The following is a 22,796-nucleotide window of genomic DNA, read 5'->3' on the forward strand; positions in this document are numbered from 1 at the left end:
CTAGAATGCCCCACTTCGGGACGGCTTTCGCCGATTCCCAAGAACCGACTGATCCATGTTCAACTGCTGTTCACATGGAACCCTACTCCACCTCAGTCCTCGAGGGTCTCACTCCAGGACTGAAGCATCCTGTCTGATCACCTGCACCCATTCATGTCCATTGGGCATTCCGACGGACTTGGACAATTTCAGCAGGACAATGCGACACCCCACACGTCCAGAATTGCTACAAAGTGGCTCCAGGAACACTCTTCTGACTTTAGACACTTCCGCTGGCCACCTAAATACCCAGACATGAACATTATTGAAGATATCTGGGATGCCTTGCAACGTGCTGTTCAGAAGAGATCTCCACCCCCTCTTACTCCTACGGATTTATGGACAGTCCTGCAGGATTCATGGTGTCAATTACCTCCTGCACTACTTCAGACATTAGTCGAGTCCATGCCACGTCGTTTTGAGGCACTTCTGCGTGCTCGCGGGGGCCCTACACAATATTAGGCAGGTTTATCAGTTTTTTTGGCTCTTCAGTGTATATTTTCTTTGTAAGAAAATTTAAAATATTCTTCTACTAAGTGAACGCATTGAAATGTTGAAATATATATTCTGAAACGAAAAATTTCTAAAAAAATCAAATTTCACAACGAAACGAAGTATAGTGTTAATCAGATGGCTCGAAAGCATTCCGTGCGCATATCGTCCATTTGCCAGTGTTTTCCACAACATTTGACGTAGCCTCAAAAATTGCTCGATCGATTTGTAAAAAAAAACTAGGAAAGTCAATTCCCGTCTTGTTGCAATTAGCTAAAAAGCTTAGAGAACCTTATCTTTTCAGAAATCAAAATTTTGTTGGTAACGACAACAACAAATAAAATAAGCACGACTTTATCAGAAAAAAGACAGCAATGTCAGTTCCGGCTATGTAATAACAAAACAAGCGATTCATATTCAATGCTTAAAATGTGTTTCAAATGTAACGAAGGTATTGAAAAGTGTAGAAAGTGTGACATGCGAATACAATTGCAATTAAAATGTTTAAAATGTAAATATTACATACTTTTAAGCCAAACATAGATATTTTCTATGGGGATTGTGTATTTTTATTAGTTTTTGTGATTGCATTTTTAATTTGGTTGGGTATTTTAGAAACAGATGGCATCCATATGTGTTATGGGCATCTTTTTCTCAGCCACCTTGTTGGGCATTTTTCCAGTTGTGGCCTTGTATTTGTATTTTTTCCATCACTCTTATGCAACGAGGAACTTTTGGGTAGATATTATCCTCTTCAAACCTAAGCCAAAACTGGCCATTATATTTTTTTTCGATTCATGCGTGTTTACTGTATGTCAAAATGACCATTAAGAATAAAAACACAAATTTGGAAAGAATCAAAAACACAAAGTTGAAAAAAATCAGTTAATTAGCTTAATTAATCTATTAAATAATGAATTAGGTGCCACTACGCATACATTAATTCTTAACTTGAAAAAAATAAATTCCATTAAAAACCGTAAAAAAATTATGCGCACATATGGAGTGAAAAGGTTAAAAATAAAATTTTTAATTATAACATTTTATTTGGCAAACATGGCAAACAAAATATAATATATATATATATATATATATATATATATATATATATATATATATATGGATCCTTATAACAATATTAACATACAGGGTGCTCTATAAGTGCTAATGCGACTTTTATATCATCAACCGTCCGTCGTAGAAGTATGGTTCTAATTTAACAAATCCTCAAAATACGTTCGAAAATTACCCCGTACCACTTTTGAGAATGAAAACAATGAAATTTAGTGTCATAAAAAAAAATCTAAATTTTTATACGGTCCCCCTTTTCTCTATTTTCTAAGAAGAAAGTTGTTCCCCCATGTATCTCTTGAGGACAACACCAAGAATTTCTAAGTGCAATCTTCGCTAAGATATTCGGAAATCTTCGCTAATATAGGTCTATACAAATCGGAGAAAAGTTAAGAGAAAACAGCAAAAACCAATCACCAACGCTCCTCATTTATGCTATCTTTTACCCACGTTTCTCCGATTTTTGAATTCGAATATCTCAGCAAATATAGCACTTGGAAACTTGGAGTCCTCTTTTTTTGGCCTCAGGAAAGACAACTTTCTAATTAGAAGTTAGAGGACGGGGAACTATTTGAAAATTTCGATTTATATTTACACACTGTATTTCAATTCCAAAAACTGGTAAAGGGTAATTTTTGAACACCTTTTGAACGTTTTTTTAAATTCAAACTATACTTCTACGACCGACGGTTCATGAGATAAAGGTCACATTAGCACTTGCAGAACACCCTGCATAATATTATATGCTAATCCGTATATTTTAATAAGGTCCTTATAGATAGAACGAAATGCCGGTCTTTCCAGTGTTAAGTGATTTTTAAAAGTGCCAAGAGCCACTGAATTAATCTGTAAATTTGCCATTAGCAACTGAAGTAATCTGAAAAAGTGCTACTGGTCACTCAAGTGATCAGGAAAAAAAGTGTCGCTTATTTCATTCTTACGAAAGTAGGTTTGAGCTCGCTGACCATACCAGATGACTCCGATTGACACATTTGACTCGCGGTCCATGGGTCGGGCACATGCATGAATCAGACTGTGAATGATGTTAAAAAAAACCTATCATATATTTTTTGGTACTTATTTATTTGCTTTCAAAAATTTAAATATGAAAATGGAGAAATAATCTTATTTTAAAAAATAATTTACTTTTTTTCAACACAGTGCACCTCGCACTTTTTTTGGCTGAATTTATTCTAGCTCTTTTCTTCAGGAAGGAAAAACTTCGCAGAAGAATGTGAAGTTTATACAGGGTGCCTGTAAGTGCTAACACGGCATTTATATCATCAATCTTTCGCGTAGAGGTGTGATTCCAACTTGAAAAATGCTCAAAAGGCGTTCAAAAATTACCCTGTACCAATTTCCACAGTGAGAATTCTTTGTGCCACAAAATAAAAATCAAAGTTTTTGGATGGTCCCCTCGTCTCCTGACTGCCGAAAATAGAAAGTTGTTGCCCCGTGTCTCCTGAGGCCGAGAGAAAAAATCTACGTTTTTAACTGAAATATTTCTTGAGAAATTTTAATTCACAATCAGAGAAAACTTCAGGAAATGAGAGCAAAAACTAACGGTCGCAATGCTGCTCCTTTCCCTCATTTAAGCTGTCCTTTCCCAACTTTTCTCCATATTTGGCGAAAACGCTCTACAACATTTCGTTGGGCTCAGAGAAGACAGGATAACAACTTTCTAATTGGAGGACCGCACAGGAAGACCGCATAAAAATTTAGATTTCTTATTTTGTGATACTTTTTTTTCACTCTCAAAACTGGTACAGGGTACGTTTTGAACCTTTTGAGCATTTTTCAGATTGAAACTATACCTCTACGACAAACAGTTAATGAAGTAAAGTGCGCATTAGTATTTACAGGACGCAGTGTATATTGTTCAATATTTTACTTTAGGGAAGAAAAATCAACATTAAGGTTCCTGCAGAAAAAAACAAAAAAAAACATTTTTCTCATACATCTATTATTACAATGAATATTACAATAAAACAAATATAAATTACTAAATAGATACTATATAATTACAATAATTACAAATAAAAGTACCAGTTTATTATTAGACAGGGTAGCAGTCGTTGCGTTTCAAAAGAGTCAAACATGAAACTACTGTGCTCTGTCGAATTTTTTAATAGATCTGCCGGTAATGTGCAATAAGAGCCCGAACTTCTCGGTGTAACATATCCATCATTTGGGTTTAATTGAATTCGCATTTTAAGGTTTTGTACAGGATGATTACTTAAGTCACTTAGCCGCAAATTACTGGAGAACCGTTGATACTTGAGGCATGCTTCTAATTAGTAAAATTATCCAAATAACATGTAGAAGTTGTATACTTATTAGAATAAAAAAAATTACCTTTTTATTTGGCCACTCTGTCCCGAAAATCCGAGTAATAAAGTTCTTGCCTTGTTTCTTCTGAGGTCAACAAAAATAATTCCTCGTTTCTAAGTGCAATATTCGCAAAAAGCGATATATTGCAAAAAGTTGAGAAAAGTTATGAAAAAACAGCATAAACTAACGGGCCAGTTCATTGTATTCTTCTTTCCCACTTTTCTCCGTTATTTAAATTCTAATATCTCAGCAAATATTGCACTTAGAAACGTGATTCTTATTTTATTTTTCTCCCTCAGGGAAGACAAGGCAACAACTTTCTTATTGGGATTTTAGGACAGGGTGCGTGTATAAAAAGTTATTTTTTTTCTATTTTAATAACCGTACAACCCCCGTTGTATTATGAATTGGCTGAGTTTATTTCCTCGAGAAAAATACCGAGAAATCGAAATTCCAAATACGGGGAATCAGCAATCATTTCCAAAAATTACGCCAACTGTGAGTAATGTTGCCAACTCTCCATTGCAGAAATCACAAAAAAAACGGCAATGGCCGGGAAACTAATAATTACTTCAAATTGCAGAGGATTGAAATGAATTCCACGAAATAAACCATTTAACATGACAAATATGCGAGTGGAATATTGTTATTCATAGTTGTAATTATCTTAATGTAAGTTGTGAATTTAAAAATAATATCAGTCCTTGATTTCAATATCGAATAAAAATTCAAATACGCTTCGTTGATAATACGTGAAAAACTAGGACATTTTTACAAAAAAATCGGAACGGCCAAAATTGCGTAAAAATACGAGATATATGGTAACCTTAGATATGGAGGTTGTATCTGAGGCCTACATGTTATTTGGATACTTTTCTCTAATTAGAAGTATGCCTCTCGAATAGACTGACCATATTTCCTCGAAAGAAATACTGAAAAATACGGGACATCGCCAATTACCGCCAAAAGTAAAAAAGTTGCCAAATATTGCTGTAATTACGGAAAAACTCACAATGGCGGGAAATAAAGCATTTATTGCAAATTGCAGTGGATTAAAATGAATTTCACGAAATAAAACGTTTATCAAGACAAATGTGGGCGATTAATATTGTTATTTATAGTGGTAATTATCGTAATATAATTTATGAGTTGAAAAATAATTTCAATCGTTGACTTCAGTAAAGAATAAAAGTTCGAGTAGGCTTCGTGTAAAAAACGGGTAAAACCAGGACCCTTTGCCAAAAAGCCGGGACGGCTAGAAATACAACAAGAACCGGGACTGTGTCCCGGGAAATACAGTACAAATGGTCATTCTGCTCTAAAATCAACGGTTCACCTCTAATTAGTGGCCAAGGTACTTGACCCTGAATAAAGACTAAAAAGTTTTAGCCCCAATCAGGAAATAAAACCATAGGTACTGTTGAATTATTAAAACTATACACGTGTTCGGTTCCTTTTAGCAGTACAGAAAACGTAATTCAGACGACAAAAAGAAAAGTAAAAGATTGATATCATACTATGATTTTTGTTCGATTTCAGAATAAATAGAAGCACCAATAGATGGCGTTGAAGATCAGATACGAAACTGGAAACACGACACGAGAATATTTGTCAATTTTGTTGACGTCTTTGATGCGGGGAACAGATGCTTTGAGGGCATTGGCTTTCCTTTTGAGAGCCTGGATGACCTTCGGCTTGCGGCCTATATTCATACGTCCTCTTCTGCCGACAATGGTTGGTATTCGCGGGCTGTAAGGAGTACGAATGGACATGTTGCTCATGCGCAGTGATGGTGGGAATATGGCTTCGGTCTCGCTAGTTGCGATGCTAAGTGACTTCCTTTTCCGTAAACAAGGAATTGGAGACATCCGGATATCCTGAAGCTCTATGATCTCCTCGTTCTGTAAAGACAGCCAAACGATAAATCAAATAAAAAGCGAATCCATTTGCACATCCGGCTTGCAGAACACATCATCATCTCAAACGGTCTGACTTTTGAATTTGTTTTTTTTTTTTCAATTTCCGTTTTTATTATTGAAGTTTTGAGTGAAATTTGTATGATATCCCTCCCTTTTTTTACTGAGAAATTACTGTTCAAGTATTTTTAGCATTCGACATGCATTCCGATATCCTCGAAAAAAAAACTAATTTTCAAGGTTTTTTTTCAAAAATGTGAATTTTTTTTTTGATTTTGTATACAGGGTGTCCTGTAAGTGCGAATGCGGTCTTTACCCCATCCACCGTTCGTCGTAGAGGTATGGTTTCCCTTTTAAACATTTTCAGATTATGTTCAAAAATTACCCTGTAATTGATTTGTGATTAATAACTTAATAAATGTGTGTGTAATAACTTGTGATTCGGGCCAAGTATCTTCGCAAACGCCAGTTGTTAAATCCTTCGTATGGTAGCGGAGAGTGACGTCATCCTTGCATAAGTCGCCATCTGGTGGCAGCGTCAGCAGTTGTGAGCTTGGCCTGAGTCTGGTCCGGCCGTCCATGTATGGTCCCTTTCAGTGTACACGAGCTCCAAGGAAAGATTGAGAGATTCGGTGCCTCTGTAGTCTAGTGGTCTGGGACATTCACCCGGAAAGTGAAAGGACGTGGGTTCAATTCCCCGCAGGGACAGTTGAATTTTCTCTCTTTCCAAAATATATCTTTGCAACAGCCAGTTGTTAAATCCTTACTATGTTCTCACTCTGAAAACTGGTACAGTGCGATTTTTGAACGCCTTTTGAGCATTTTTAAATCTGGAATCATGCCTCTATGACTGCCAGTTAGTAAAAAAAGGCCGCATTAGCATTTACGGGGCATCATGTATGATGAAATGGGTATTTTATTCAATATTTTGTGCTCCATTGTTCTGTTATTGTTGAAAATGTAATCTAATATTACTAAGGAATCATTTTGAAGTGTTTGATCACCATGAAAAAACAAACAAATGACCAAACACAATAGCCAGACACAATATTTTTAACGTTGACCGCAAAAAAAAGTTCATTTGTTAAATCAAAATCTACTTATTATTAACTTTTCCCTAACAATATCAAGCTTAAACAAATACATTGCTCAACAAAAAAAAAATGCATGTTCTTCAGGAAATTTTAATGGTTTTAGGGTAAGTTGAAACTGCTGATTTTAGAACTGGTGGTGGTTTTACCAAATTTTCCTCTAGTTTTTGAGGTAATGTGTGCATACCCTCAATATTTTGGTTTGTATGCTACTTATGTATTACCGCTGAAATTTAATTCTCAGTTTATCTTAGGAAATAGAGCCAATCTGACTAAACCAATGCTAGATTCAAAATCAGCTCCCTGAAATGATCCTAAAATCACTGAAATATCTATGAGGATATCAAAATCAATGTTGAGTAGCGATATTAATCATCACTGATATTATACCCCACTAAGTTTACAATAAATTAGAAACTTCGATTTTTTATTTCATAATGCATAACAAAGATATTTATGAATTTTACGGATTTTTTGTTTAACTAAAATTGGTTAATTCCTACGTGGTTATTTCTAATTTTACGGATAATATATGACATCCATACTTGTTATGGTCATCTTTCTCTCAGCCACCACGTTGGGAATTTTGCCTGTCGTTGCTTGTATTTGAATAATTGCACAGCTCATACTGCTAGCTTATTTTTGAACCTAGCATAAATTAATTTTAACCTTTCTAAACTGACGGTATTTTAGAGTATCACCAACTTTTTAACCCGCGTAACATCCCTTACATACGTTGTTGGGTGTGTGTTGGTTATTTTGAAGTATAAACTTTGAAGTGTTAATATAAACTTCAAAATATAAAAAAAGTAAATATACTTTAATTTATGCTTTCAGACTACTTTATGATTACCGGATGACAGCACAAGTGTAGGACTATTAGTTTTTTTTAATATGTTAATTAATTAATTAAAAATGTTAGATGCTTCGCCTCACTATTCACTGCCGCAGTGTTCACTGCATTGCAGAAAAGTGTAATGCACAGTAAATCACTTTTCTAAAAAATGTATAAAACAAATTATGGCTTTCATTGCGGTAAAATAAATAAATATTCATTATCGTGCATTTATTCGACATATTTCAATTGGTATTTACTATTTTTATTGTAAGCGTATAGTTTTGCCAACTTTCGCAAACTTTGCCTACGCAAACTTTTGCCTAAAGGCAAAACTTTCTAGTACCTGGTTCGTTCGACGAAATCGTTATCTTTCAAATAAGTTTTTGAAAAAAAAAATATTTCTTTCAATTTTGAGGCCTTAATTAGAACTATAATAACCAACCAAAACATTTATCATGATAATTATTTCATTTTTTGATAATGCGGTATTAAAAGGGTACTTGGAGTATTTTCAAGTCGATTTTCTAAAAATTCTAGGACCGTGAATCGATTCACTAGAACTACCACTTACTACCAAGTTTACAATAAATTAGAAACTTCGATTTTTTTTTAATTTCATAATAACAGAAAAATATTTATGAATTCTACGGGTTTTTTGTTTATCTAGAATTGGTTAATTCGTACGTGGTTATTTATAATTTTACGGATATCTCCTGAACTTTCTGTTCAGTTTAATTGTATTGATAATAACTGAAATAACCCAATTAATTTGAAGTTTAACCCTCTCGCTGGCATTAATAACATATCTCGCTTGCTTAAAAGTCCTTTATTATAGCAATGACAAGCGCAGATATTTTCCTAAATCTGATTTCTTAATGGAACATATTTTCCTCATACCGATTACTTTTTCACCTGCTGGAAACCGGAAGAAAACCTGCTTGATTAAAAAAATGTTCTTTGAAATTTTAATACATTTGGATTGGCTTTTGTGATGCTTTTATCCAGTGTTGATAAAGAAGGTTCAAAGTTCAATCTCTAAACAAATTTTCATTTTATTTATCGTTTATTTTTGGTGTTTGAAAGGGGAATTTTTAGGTGTGCCCAGAATGGGTACACTGAATAGGTAAATGTTAAACGCAAACAATAAATTGAACGAGAAATTTGAATAACTTAAATATTGTTTTATTACTACCCTAGTGTCCTGCTTGAACAAACTTGCTGTCATTCTGTCCACTAAGCAACCTGAGGAAACGTTTTAGGATAGTCTTGATGGAGACCCGTTAGCATTTCATCAAATGTTAATGAATTGCGGACTTCCTTAGAAAACATCCATTGTGTGAAAAAATGTGCATAGGAACTTTTTTTTATATTCCATCTGGTGTGCCGCTGGAATTTATAATTTAATTACTCAATTCGGAAAAATTATCAATGTTTATAACCATAAAACTCGATAAACAAAGGTGATCTAAATCCGAAAAAAACTTATTTGTGAAATGTGAGCCCAAGAAAGGAGATTGGATCATTTGTGAGCTATTTTTGGAATATCTTGCGAGTCACACAGACCTTCCTTGCACTCATATTGCCAGTTAGAAAAATTCCAATATCTATTGATGAATGCCTGGCTCATTTTAAGACTGTCCAGCAGAAGTGCTTCGAGATTGCGTTTCACCTGATATTACTTCCGTTGTTCAACCTAATAGTCAAGATGTAATTTAAAATTTCAAACATTTCTATATCGTCGCTAGAAGATTTTGTATAATATAGGAAAGCATGAATTCTGAAATGCAAATAGATGGCCACAAATAATTATTTCCGTAAACCAGACGTTGAATATAATCAAGATATTTTACATTGACGCCGATTTCAGATCAGTAAAATAATATGTCAGCTGACATCCCTTAAGAATCCTGAGTGAATGTTGGAAATGGAGGTAGGTAGGTTTGTAGCCATATCACGTATAATGTATTGATAAATTGTATAATTCGAACTTTTATTCAGTCCATTTGGACTTTGACTTAACCAGATTCGAGCGTACATTCCATAGAAATACAAGCCCCGGTTCTAGTGTGCCCAGAAATTCCTTATGTAGGCTTTCTTTCAACACATTAGTCATAGACACAAAACTTCTGATTACAAAAATAAATAAATAAAATAAATATTCATGATATACCGTACTTTCACACAACTAAATTTGTTTTTTAAATTTACAAAATTTAAAGTTTTATATTTTCCTAGAGCCTTTTGTTTGCTATTCTTATTGACGAGCGGCTTGGATTTTCTAACACTGTTCAGCGGTGGTCAAAAAACTGAATAGAATACTCGGTTTCATTTTTAAAAAGTCTTCTCGCGTTCTTCTAAAGTGATTCTTCCGCTTTTCTGGGACTTAGTTCGCCCTGCACTGGAGTATGCTGTAAGGTTTTAGAGACTATATACCTACATAGGAACATAGACTTGGTTGAAGGGATGCAAAGAGCTACGCATGTCATTGTTACCACACGAGGCTTGAGTTATGCTGTCCTAGGTTGGAGTATGCCGTTAGGTTTTGTAAACCTAATAGAGCGACATTGACTTGGACGAGGGGTTGCAGAGAAGAGCCACGCGTGCTCTTGACTTGATTTTTTGAAAATGTTTACATTGGTAGAGCGCAAATGTCGGAGGGATAAGATTGAAGTGTTTTAATTTTTGAAAGGGGTGGATAAAATGGGCCATGAGTTATTGATGCATCGTCAATCAGCCTCTTCGACAAGAGGACTCCAGTATCGATTGGTAAGGGACAATTCCATTCCAGGTTGTAGTGTCGCAGTTTTTCCCTAACATAGGTATGTGTATAAATAGAATAGCTTACCTCCGGGGGGTCTTGAATTGTAATACAATTGACACATAAAGTTGGAGCTGGTCCAAGTCTGAAAAATTGTAAATTTCTACGTCTCCTGTTCATTTCAGAAGGTTTTACCTATAGCCCAGGAAGGTACCCTTACCGCTCTTTCGTCACTAACATAAGAGACACGATCATTCTACAATGGAGCCACACATAACGGACACTTTCACCAATGGGCATGTCAACGGGGCTCCCAATGTATTTTATTATCCATTAACGGACACTAGTCGTTAGCGGACAAAATTTTAGGTCCTATGACTGGCCGTTATCGAAAGGTTCTACCAAAAAATACCAAAGTGAACGAACGAGATGGATATGTTCCCTTTGGTAGAAACGACTCACTTTTACCTTGTAATTTTTAACAAAAACATTTCCTTCGCAGAAAACCCTGTTGCATATTCCGTTATCCGTTAAAAACGTCCAAACCGTTAAAAAGTGCCTTTCGAAAAAAATAAAAACATTCCCTTTTGAAAATAAGCTCCTCATTTAGCATATGAAAGTTTCTTGTAACATTGTAGCGCATGTTCAGGTACGGATACTTTTCCTATAAAAACAATGAAAATATATTTCTTACTAAGCAGCTGTTGTCGTTCACTTTGTTATCCTTTTTGGCCTTCTTCTTTGCTCTGGCTCCCCAGTAAGTGTAATTCACTGCAGCATATTCTAGTAGCGCCGCGAACACAAACACGAAGCACATGACTAGGTATATATCGATGGCTTTTACATACGATATTCGAGGTAATGATGAACGGACACCGGTGCTTATTGTAGTCATGGTCAAAACTGTGGTTATTCCTATAAAATAGAAGAAAACATGGAAACATTTCTATCGAAAAAAAAATTCAAACTTATAAAATTAATTTTCGGAAAATGTCTTTCGATAATTGTTTCCTTAACCCTTTAATTGGCATGCATAGGATTATTCGGGACAGACAGTTTTGAGGGGTTATATTAAGTGGGTGATATACGCTAATTTTCTAAAAAACACATTTTCGAATGCGTTTTTCAATTTTCAAATAATAATAATTTTTTTATGCCTGTGTTCGAGTTTTTGTTCTACCTGCACCAGAAGTATTTTTAACATATTTTAATATAAACTGTTGGTAGGCATTATACATGCTAATGTTTTCTATTTTGTTAGATAAGGAACATTTTTTCAAACACCAATATTCAAATGTCTTGAAACTTTGATTGTCTCTCAACATTAACGTGAGACATTCTTTAACGAGAGGATATTATATTAAAATGATTTAAAGATGGCACAAAGTGGGCTGAGTAATTTTCAGTGATTTCTGAAAAAGTTCCACGTTGTTGAAGTTAAAATTCGAGAAAAAAAATTAAAATCCAAAAATGTGCTCTTGTTAAATTGTATGAAAATATCCATATACTAGTCTTTGAGAAAAAAAATGCCTAAAGTGAATAGAAAAATTTTAATTGTTCCTTTAAATAAGGATAATTTGCTCATAAGAAAGCACTGGAAGCTAAAATCGTGCACCAACCCCCTAGAGCAAATGATGTACCCTGAATGTCATTTCATGACAAAAAAATTATCAATTTTTAAGGAAATATGGGGTGTTGAATATATTTCAAGCGACACACTATTTATATCACTTATATAGATTATGACAATACAAAAATATCATTTACTGTTTGCCAACTTACTTTTCTATCATTGTTGAAGAATTCAGAGCAATATCTCTCCTCCACACATGGTATTTCACTCCAAAATGCAAAGGTCAAAATCGTTCTTGCTTGGCTTGTCAAGAAATAGCAGACATATGTGCCTTCCAGCCGTTCTGCCGGTAATTATACAAACTTCACAAACAACTCCAAAGTAAAACTCGAATGGTTAGAAGTTGCTTAGAAACATCAATGCCGAAACAAGCTCAACATATAAAATTCTTTTACTTGAAAAATGTAAGAGACTCGTGTTGCTTTTGAGAGCAACATTCCCAAATAAAGGGTTACATTAATCATATTACGTAAATATGATCGGGGAAGAAATTCTTAATTATGTTCCGAAAAACTATTCACGGTTGAATGTTATTAAAATATATTAATTTGCTTACGCAGCACAGTCTCTATAGAATATAATTCGGAATCTTCATTTTAGCTTCTTGAGACCTGGAGTGTTCCCGAGTTTCTGAAGCTAAGCAAATTTGAGTTATTTTAATTTAGTAAGATCCTTGGGCCCTTTCTTTATACTTTTGCACGCAAGCAGATGGAAATGAAGTTCATACAGCATCAGTTTAATTAACTACTTACCTAGGGCCACTCTGGCTGAAGTGGCTTCATGATTGATCCAGAAAGATACCCAAGAGAGCATAACAATAAGTATGGACGGGAGATAAGTCTGGAAAATGAAGTATCCTATGTTTCTTTTCATTTCGAAACTCAATGAAAGTCTTTGATAGGTCCCTATTCAAGCAAAGAAATACGATTGAAAAAAAAATAAATTATTTCTTACATTTCGTCAATAAAAAAATAAATACATCGAGAATAATTCCTTTAGATTTTATTAAGTTTGTTTTCATACAAAGTAGGGATTTTTTTTCTCGATTTTATGATACTTTAGTTTATTTTTATTCTAAAATTTTATTATCTTCCACTTTGAAATGCATCAGAGAAAATATCATTGATATATTTTTTCATGTTTTTGATATTTATTCCATTGATGTAATTTATACATGTTTCTGTAAATTCAATTTAGATATTTTCATGCGTGTTTCATGGAAATGTAAACCTTTTCTTTTTTAGGGCTTTCAAAAAAACTAAAATCTCGTCTTTGAAGCATCTCGAATAACAGAAAACATTTACGATTTATAGAGAAATTTGCAACTGCTAAACCTCGAGAGTTTTTTCAACTTTCTATGCTTAGAAAGAATGTGGATAAATAATAACGAATAATAGCAAAACATAATCTAATATATACATGCTGTTGCTAAACTATATTCAATAACTAAATTCCTTTAGGCGTGTAAAGTCCCCTGAGCTCACACAGTGTCTGTATTACATGTTTGTATTTGTATATTATATATTTGTATTTGTAATTTGCATTCCTTTGTTTTGTCTTTGTCACGCATGTAAATGTTACGGCGAACGTGATATTCGGTTATTATTATGCATAAACCGCCCACCATTTTGGTAAGTTTGATAAATTTTGGTAAAATTTATAACTTTTGCCGGTGATTATGCATAACAACGAAGCGGCGTTTAATAAATTTTACTAATTGCATCGCGTGCGCATTTGCCGGTTATTGTGATGCCGCTGTGGTGGTCGGGTGGTTATAGTGACGGACTCGCGATGCGAGGATCCGGGTTCGAACCCCACAGTGGTGGTCGGCTGAAGTTGGTTTTCTGTGGTTCCCAACTTCAAGGCGCAAATGCAAGCCAATCTCCCCGTTAAAAAGTCTCGCCACAGAGAGCAACAGTCCTACAATGATAAATCATTCAATCATAACACTTCACTCATAGTTAGAAAAACTGGTGGCAGATGGCAGCACTACACATAAAAGCATTACAGAGAAACAAAAAACTTCACGTCAGGTTTCACTACACGTACACGCACATTCCCGCATGTACCGATTCGTTGTGGGTTCCGCGGGGGGGGGGAGTGCATGTGTGGTGTAGCAGTAGTAGGTAGGGCCTCCAAAAAATGGCTCGGGGATCCATGGTGTCTTAAATCAGCCACCTCGTTGGGCAGTTTACCTGTTGTGGCGTTGTATTTGTATACATGAGTAATCGTCATTTCTTATTGGTAAATATGATAAATCGGTTCTCTCTTCTCTCTCTCTCTGTTGGCGTGATAAGATTTATTATTTAAGTAAATGACTGTATCTTGTGAGCGAGAACATGAACCGGATATAATGAACTCTGATTTAACGAATTATTCCGAGCATCCCCGAAATAATTTCTGTTCCACGAAGTGTAAAATATGACCTAGGTACAACGAACTCTTATTTTACAAATTTTACGGTTACTCCCCGATATAATCAACCCATGTTTAACGAATTTCACAATTGGACCTTGATATAACGTACTCACACCCGATAAATTTCACTATCACACCCGATATTACGTATCGTTTTATCAAATTAACATTGTCTATACTTTATTAGCATTTATCACATTTACCAACAAAACGTGGATATTATTCATAATTGCCGATAAAAATGATTTTTTTTAATATTAATCAAATTTACCAACGATGCTTGGGTATTCATTATTCATAATCGCCGGTAAAAAAGGGATAAATTTAGCAAACTTACCTCCTCTTAACCAGATCATCGCACGCCGCTCTGTCTCAATGAACAGATATAAGCAATACAAAACTTACCGATAAAATTGACGATTATGGCATAATAACCGGTTATTATGCATAATAATCGATTTATCATATTTACCGTAACACATATATTTTGTGATTAAAAGAAATATAACATCCTATTATCGATTTTTGATCTTGCATTAGAATGGCACTCCCTGGAGAATATCTTTAGTCTTCTTCAGGCTGGAGTGAATGAACAAACAGAAATATCAGGAAATGACATTAATAGCAAAGAAAAGACCGAGCTTTATTAATGACATATCGGTTAGCTTTTTCCGCTTGTCATATCGGAATAGTCGTGCTCGCATTGTCACTAACTGTCACAGGGTGCTGCTTATCCGGATTAGCAACACTACTTGGAAATGAACAAGAACAATATATACAGATAAAAAGAAATACAGAAAACATATTGCAAGTGATTGAAACGTAGATATAATAGCTGTGAAACAGCATAGATGTTGTCTAGAAAAAAATGAATAAATTGATTAAGAAGCTTAATTAATCAAATCCTGCAAAAATTTGTTCAAAAAAGGTTGTTTTTGTTGTTCTTTCGATAGTTTTAATAGCAATTATGATAAATGCTAATCACTCTGTTGAAAACATTTTTACTTATACTGTGTTTTTGTATTTGCAACAAGACAATGCTACGAACTGTTTTTTTCTAAAAAAATTATTCTTTCTCTTGCTATTATGTACTTTTTCCGTATTTTTTTATTTTTTTTCCTTCAAAAGCTTTGGTTTCTTCATATTATTTGCATAATTTTCTGAGTTTTTTGTTACAGAAATACGGCGAAACCTCGCTAAAATGATACTCGATATAACGATGAATCCCTTTACAATGATATTTTTTCAAATCGTGTTTGGAATTGCCTAGTCTAATGTTAAACACCTCTCGATATAACGATATTCTCTACTGCGATAAATCCCTCTATAACGATGTATTTTTTAAGAGATTTCGAGACTACAACGAAATTTTTTATATTTCGCTCAAAATCATCTCTTAATATTTTAACTTCGCGTCCCTTGTTTTCATTCTTCCAAGAGCGTCAATAACATCGATATTTTCAACCACATGATTACAGAAATTTTTGATAAAGCTGTAGGTATAACCACTTTCCTTGTAAGACATAAAAATACAATGCGCTAAACTTCTTTACAGGGGTAATGCATCTAATACAAATACAAAGGCCACAACAGACAAAATGCCGAATGAGGTGGCTGAAAAAAGATAACCATAAAAAATATGTATGTCGGATATATAATCTAAACTATATCAATATATATATATAAATGAACTTCATTAATCAGCTAAATAATTACAGTTTTTCGCAACGAATAAATACTTTGAAGCGTGTTTTCTGATGGTACTAAGAATGTGGTTAGAAAAGATGCCAACAGCAGCTTAAATTTGATGGCACGTGTTGGCAATGTTGCTTCTTGATATAACGATAATCCTTTTACAAAGATATTTTTCCATTACCCACAAAATATCGTTATATCGAGGTATCACTGTACTTCATTTCCATGCATCATGCAGCATAATTATTCAAAAAAAATTGATGATTATTTATATATTTTTAATGTTGCAAAAACCATATAAGCATACAGAGCGGTCGAAAACCCCTTTGACATGCACCCTATTTCGTCAATCATACAAATATTTTATTGCTATGTTTTTCAGGAATTCTTCGCAATAAAAATATATACCCTGATTTTGTCAAATGGTATACAGTCCATGCCACTTAATATCATCACCAAGGCCCGGATGTTGTGGACCTAAAAAAATCTTGAAAATGGACATAAAAAATTTCCCAAAAACTCGAAAAAATGTCCTAAAAAGTTGTAAAAATTGAAGAAAAATTCTCTAAAAATGATAAAAATTCTCTAAAAATGATAAAAAATACTATTGAAATAACAAAAGAAATTTCTTTAAAAATTGATTATGTTGATTGTATTGAGAGAGACTGAAAGTCAAAAAAAGAAAAAAAATTGTATAGTAATGAAAATCACATTTATTTTCAACATTAGATTTCATCAAAAACTGCCAATGCAATTTTTCATTTAAACACTTTATGCTTTATGCGTTGGTTAGGAAATAGGAATTTTCAAAAAGACCTAAGGCAAACTATCCTCAACATGAACAGATGTTATTAGGAATATTTGGAGTAAAAAAAATCTGATCTATTCACTGTTAATTGCTCTTCAACTTGAAAACTTTCAGACATTCTTGTGAAGACATCAAAAATTTTTCTACACGAACAATAAGTCCGCTTTTTCCCATTATTTTTTTTCAAGTTTCATAACAGTTCAATTGGACTACCTCAACTCTAGCAAACCTAATTGAACTTCGTCAACTTTATCGATAATGGTGAAACCAGAATAAAAAAAAAAATTTAGCCAACATTTTAATTTGAAAAAAAAAAATTCAAAACTTTTGTCAAGATATACCAAAAAAGTGCCGTAAAACATGGAAATAATGCCTTAAAAGTGAAAAGGTGTTGAAAAATTCAAATTTCATCAACATCTGGTGCTCACATTGGGACTCGGGTTGTCTGTGAAAAAGAACCGAATGATATGTATATCCGAAAACAATTCCGTTTGCAAGTACTACTATGGCCATTCATCCCGTTTCGTTGAACGGGATGTATGGTAAACAGTTATTGGTAAAACGGGACAACAAATTTTTCCTCTTTTTACAAATGGTTGTAAAATTTATAATCGTTCTTTTCTTTTTAATATTAACGAAAAAGGGGATTTTTTACTTTGAGCTAAAATTCAGCATTTTTTTTATTCAGCCATTGTGAAGCGTTAGAATGGAACTTTCTGTAGTATATCGCGAATTCGCCTGCTTTTCTTAATGTACACACACACGCGCAATCCGTTTCATAGATCCCTTGAGAAAGTCTCTCTGAAAAAGACATTTGAATCCGGTCAACTGAAAGAAACTCATCTAGAACTGAAGGAAAGGGCTTTTTTCATGCATTTTCCTCCACTATAGAAAGGCCATCACAAAAGCAGCTCCACGCGTACATTGGATCACAGAGAATACTGCATACTGATTACAATATCAAATTTGAAAATGTTTGTCAACAAGGGAGTGGGGGTAGAGAACACCTTCTAGTCTTCTACATAGTCTTGCAGTCTGAGAATGATAATGGAAAAACAAGTTTGGTGTTTTCAAACCTTAGCTTCAGAATGCGCAAAACAAAAATTTCTGCGGAAAAACAAATTGATATCATTAGCCAAAGTCCGACAACTATAAACTATAAATAATATTGGTCCGTGTGTTTCGTTCTTTCAAAATTCATAACACAACCTGAATGATAACATCAACCGTGATTCTAATAAACGGCATCGACTGTAATTTGATTTTATTTAGTCAACATTTTTCTAGTCTCTTAAAAAACTTCATCCAATTTGTTGGTGGTTTAATATGACCGATTCTTGAATATTGCATTTCAGTCATAGAGAACGTTTTGCAGAGAATAACTTATATAAAATTCATCGTGGGTGTTCAAAGAAGGTTTAAGATATCCAACTACTCTTTCTTGTCACTTTTCATTAAAACGGTACTGGAGTGAACTTTAATAACATTTTCTAATAAAAAAAGGCTGAAAATGATGAAAAAAACAAGTTTGCGACTACCTATGTCATTTTCTATGAAAAAGTCATTTTTATGTCAAATTTTAAGAAAAATTCATGTGATATTCCAAACACGATTGCAAAAAATTCTATAAATGGGATTTTTTTTTCACAGTGCATTAGGCTAAAGATGGTGCATGTTACGAAATAAAATTTAAAGGATTATATGATATGCTCATAACTTAGAATCAAATCTGTTACAAATACAAATACAAATACAACGCCACAACAGGCAAATTGCCCAACGAGGTGGCTGACTTAAGAACATCATGGATCCCCGAGCCCTTTTTTACCCTACCTACGAGCCCTACCTACTACTGCTACACCACACATGCACCCCGCCCACAACCCCCCGCGGAACCCCCCAACGAATCGGTACATGCGGGAATGTGTGTGTACGTGTAGTGAAACCTGACGTGAAGTTTGTTCCTGTGTAATGCTTGTTATGTGTCGTGCTGCCATCTGCCACCAGTTTTTTTTCTAACTATGAGTGAAGTGTTATGATTGAATGATTTATCGTTGTAGGACTGTTGCTCTCTGTGGCGAGACTTTTTAACGGGGAGATCGGCTCGCATTTGCGCCTTGAAGTTGGAAACCACAGAAAACCAACTTCAGCCGACCACCACTGTGGGGTTCGAACCCGGATCCTCGCATCGCGAGTCCGTCACTATAACCACTCGACCACCACAGTGGCTGTTGATGTACTTGCGAATTTTCAGAAACTTCATTCTATAATTTCGTGTATGAAACACTGTAATTAGAAAAATGTATGCGATAGACCTTAGATTTTAATTCATAATCTCTGTAATATACAGCGAAATATATTAAAATTTTATAACGATAAAATAAATAGATCTTTAAAAATCGTGTTAAAACTCAAGTCAAATGTCAAAACTAGCATTCTTCGTTAAACTCGTTTAAAGTTTTTTATTCACGGATTACTTGTATGTAAAAACGCAACACTAAAGTAGACGTAGCTTCCGAGCATCATATAAACAAAACAAGGCCAAACAAAATAAAAAAATAGAAATCGATATTTGCTTCCAAAATGACGTTTTCAACGTAGTCGGATACGTTAAAGAATGTTAATTAATTATTAATTTTTAGCCGGGAAACAGGCTAAAATTAAAGACTTCAACTTTTCAATATATTTTGTATGAAACAATGATGTAGGTTACGATTATCGTAATAGATTTAAATGCGTGAAATCCATTGTTTTGGAAGTAGTTACTAGAGAAAGGACTGTTATAGCACATTAACCTTTTACAGGCCGAATTAAGATTTGCTTTGATTTTCTTAATTTTTTTTCTGCTATTTTCCCTTCTGACGTCGACGGGTCGTTCCTTTTTATTGTATTGATAACAATTTTATTTTGTTTCAAATGATTAATTTCTGTTGAAAATATGAGTTTTCATATCTTCAATTTTCCCTTTATCAGGAATTTTAAAATTACAAGGTTACAAAAATGGCATCCATTATTAATGAGAATCCAATACTCTCATAAAACACATAAAATTAGGGTTGGCTTGGCAATATCACACAAAAGAGAACGGATAAAAAAAAAGGAATACAATCGCTGCTAAGCCCTAACCCAAAATGGCACAAAATAATGATCAGCAAACTGTAATACAAAACTAAATACAATTATGTGACAAATAGTAAAAAGACTAAAACAGATAACGTTCTGAAATAAGCTAATGAATTAAAAATAGAAAATTTCCAGCATTTAGCAAAATACTAGAGTTTCAGAAAGGAACTAAAAAAACTATTTCGGGGTAACGTTAAAATGAAATGCACTCCAGAGAGACACTGTGATTACTCATTTTTTTTTTTTTAGAAGAGACATAAATTTCAATTACCTACAGGCATTCAATAGCACTTCCGTAGTCTCAAAACAAGCAAACAAACAAAAAATCTTCGTGAAAACAGCTCCAAGCAATGAATTTTTATTTCCATTTTTTGTCCTTTTTAATTCCCATCCTTGAAGTAAATTTCTCATTTAATTATTTCAATGGTTTTACTAATTATATCAAATCAATACTAAAACTGTGAAGTATATGTCAGTTATTTCACATCTGAAAGTTTTTTAGCTTTGTAAATAACTAGCTGTTACACGCGGCTTCGAGCCCGTGGATTTGGTAATCTGAAATTATGCGGCGATGATTCGCTCATATAACATTTAAACCCTTCATGACCTCCTTGGGGGATGGATTTTCAGAAATCCTGTCTTAGTTGGTATCTACATTATAAAAAACAATACTCACTAAATTTCATATTTATGGCTTCATTGGTTTCGGCTCGGTGATGATTGCTCCATATAACCTTCGAACCCTCCCCCTTAGAGGGGTTGAATTTAGAAATTCAATTCTCAGTGAGTCTCTACATTACAATACAAAAACACCGACCAAATTTCATATTTATAGCTTCAGCGGTTTCGGCTCGGCACGATTTCTTCATATGATCTTCGAAAAACCATTCTTGGCTGGTCTTAACGTCATGAAACAAAACTGACCGATTCTGACCAAATTTCATGAATGCTACTTTTGAGCACCCTTATGACACACTTAGGGGTCGAATTTTGGAAAACCCCTTCTTGGTTGGTTTTCCCGTCATGAAATAAAAGTTCTGATAAATTTCATGAATGGGTTCTTCAGCGGTTTCGCCTCGGTGTGATTTCTCTGTGTATTGCCGTTGAATCCTCTTATGACCGGTTAGGTTCGAATTTCGAAAAAACCTTTTTAGATGATTAAAATAAAATTTCTGACCAAATTTCAGCGGTTTTTGCTCGGCGTGATTTTTCTGTTACCTTTGAACCCTCTTAGCTACCTTTGAGTCCAATTTCGAAAAACCCCTTTTCAGTCTTTACGTCATGAAGTAAAATTTATGACCGAAATTTCGTGAAAACCGCTTCAGCAGTTTCGGCTCGGCGTAATTAATCTATGCAGGCTTTGAACTACCGTATGACCCCCCTTACGGGTCCAAATTAAAAAAAAAAAATTAACCTTTCTTAGTGAGTCTACATCATGACATAAAACTATTGACCAAATTTGGGGCGGTAGTCCAGGTCAATAAGATACTCGTCCAAAGTACCAAAGCTTGTTTAGAGGTGTCGCGAGTTCGAGACCCGGTTCGACCTTGTCAGAATTTTCCCTGACACAGCGGCACAACAGCAACGCGACATGACCACGGAAAAAGATTGCTACCGCAGGGAGTCCCACATCAAGGGGTTAGCGCAACAACCGCTGAGTGATCGGTGAGTTTAAAAACGGCTACTGTTCGGAATCAGCAATAAATTGTAGGGCCCGGTCAAATTATTCCTCGTTTGCAGAAAATGACAGTGGTGCGACAAAAATTATCAATTGACTAAATTTGTTATTTATAGCTACAGTGGTTTCAGCTCGGCGATAATGAATCAGTCAGTCAGTCAGGATATATTATTCATGAAATGTTTTATATATTTATTTATATAATAAATATATGGCGAAAGAAATAGCATTCATTTTCACACATCACAGACTATTTATTTAAGGTATCCGACTACGTTCAAAACGTCATTTTAAAAGGAAGAAATATCGATTTTTATTTTTTCTTTATGAAATTCCCATTTTTTCGTGATTTCAAAACCGTGTTTTGTTTATATAACACCTAGAACCGAAGTTACGCCTACGAAAAACCCCTACTTTAGTGTAGCGTTTTTACATCAAGTAATCTGTGAATATAAAATGTCAAATGTGTTTTATACGAAATTTTTTTGACATTTTACTTTTCGGCACATGATTTTTGAAACTGTATTGATCGTACGATTACAAATTTCTATATGCTATTTTGTCATATATAAGTTATGAACTAAAATCTAAGATATACATGCATTTTTCTAATTACAGTATTTTATACACGATATATTTAATGAAATTTCAAAAAATTCACACGTACATTAACACATTTGGATGTAACTTATGAGCATTCCATACAATCCTTTATATTTTGGTTAGTTGCACCATTAGTAGCTAAATATATATACTGTGCAAATAACGAAACATTTCATTCGTAGAAGTTTTTGCAATCGTGTTTCGAATGTTACACGGATTTTACTCAAAATTTGACATATAAGTTATCTTTTCATAGAAAATAACCCAGGTAGTGCAAAATTTAATATTGTCTCCGCCATTTT

At 34.1% G+C, this 22,796-nt stretch overlaps 1 protein-coding gene across 2 annotated transcripts in view; it reads right to left on the bottom strand.

The window, feature by feature from the left end:
• Positions 1–1,673: 1,673 nt before the first annotated feature.
• Positions 1,674–22,796, bottom strand: part of LOC149084916 (gamma-aminobutyric acid receptor subunit beta-like) — a 93,998-nt gene continuing 72,875 nt past the window's right edge. The window contains exons 7-9 of one of the 2 annotated variants that reach the window (XM_089232659.1): positions 12,922–13,074; positions 11,231–11,451; positions 1,674–5,834 (exon numbers count right to left, since the gene is read on the bottom strand). In XM_089232659.1, coding sequence (XP_089088785.1) covers positions 5,469–5,834; positions 11,231–11,451; positions 12,922–13,074 — 740 coding nt within the window. In that variant the 3' untranslated portion in view covers positions 1,674–5,468. The remainder of the gene's footprint in view (positions 5,835–11,230; positions 11,452–12,921; positions 13,075–22,796) is intronic. The other variant, XM_089232660.1, reaches the window with a different exon arrangement.

The sequence above is a fragment of the Pholcus phalangioides genome, unplaced genomic scaffold, assembly GCF_987345545.1.
Source record: "Pholcus phalangioides strain wild (caught in Gottingen) unplaced genomic scaffold, Ppha-v1.0 ptg000007l_1, whole genome shotgun sequence".
NCBI lineage: Eukaryota > Metazoa > Arthropoda > Arachnida > Araneae > Pholcidae > Pholcus > Pholcus phalangioides.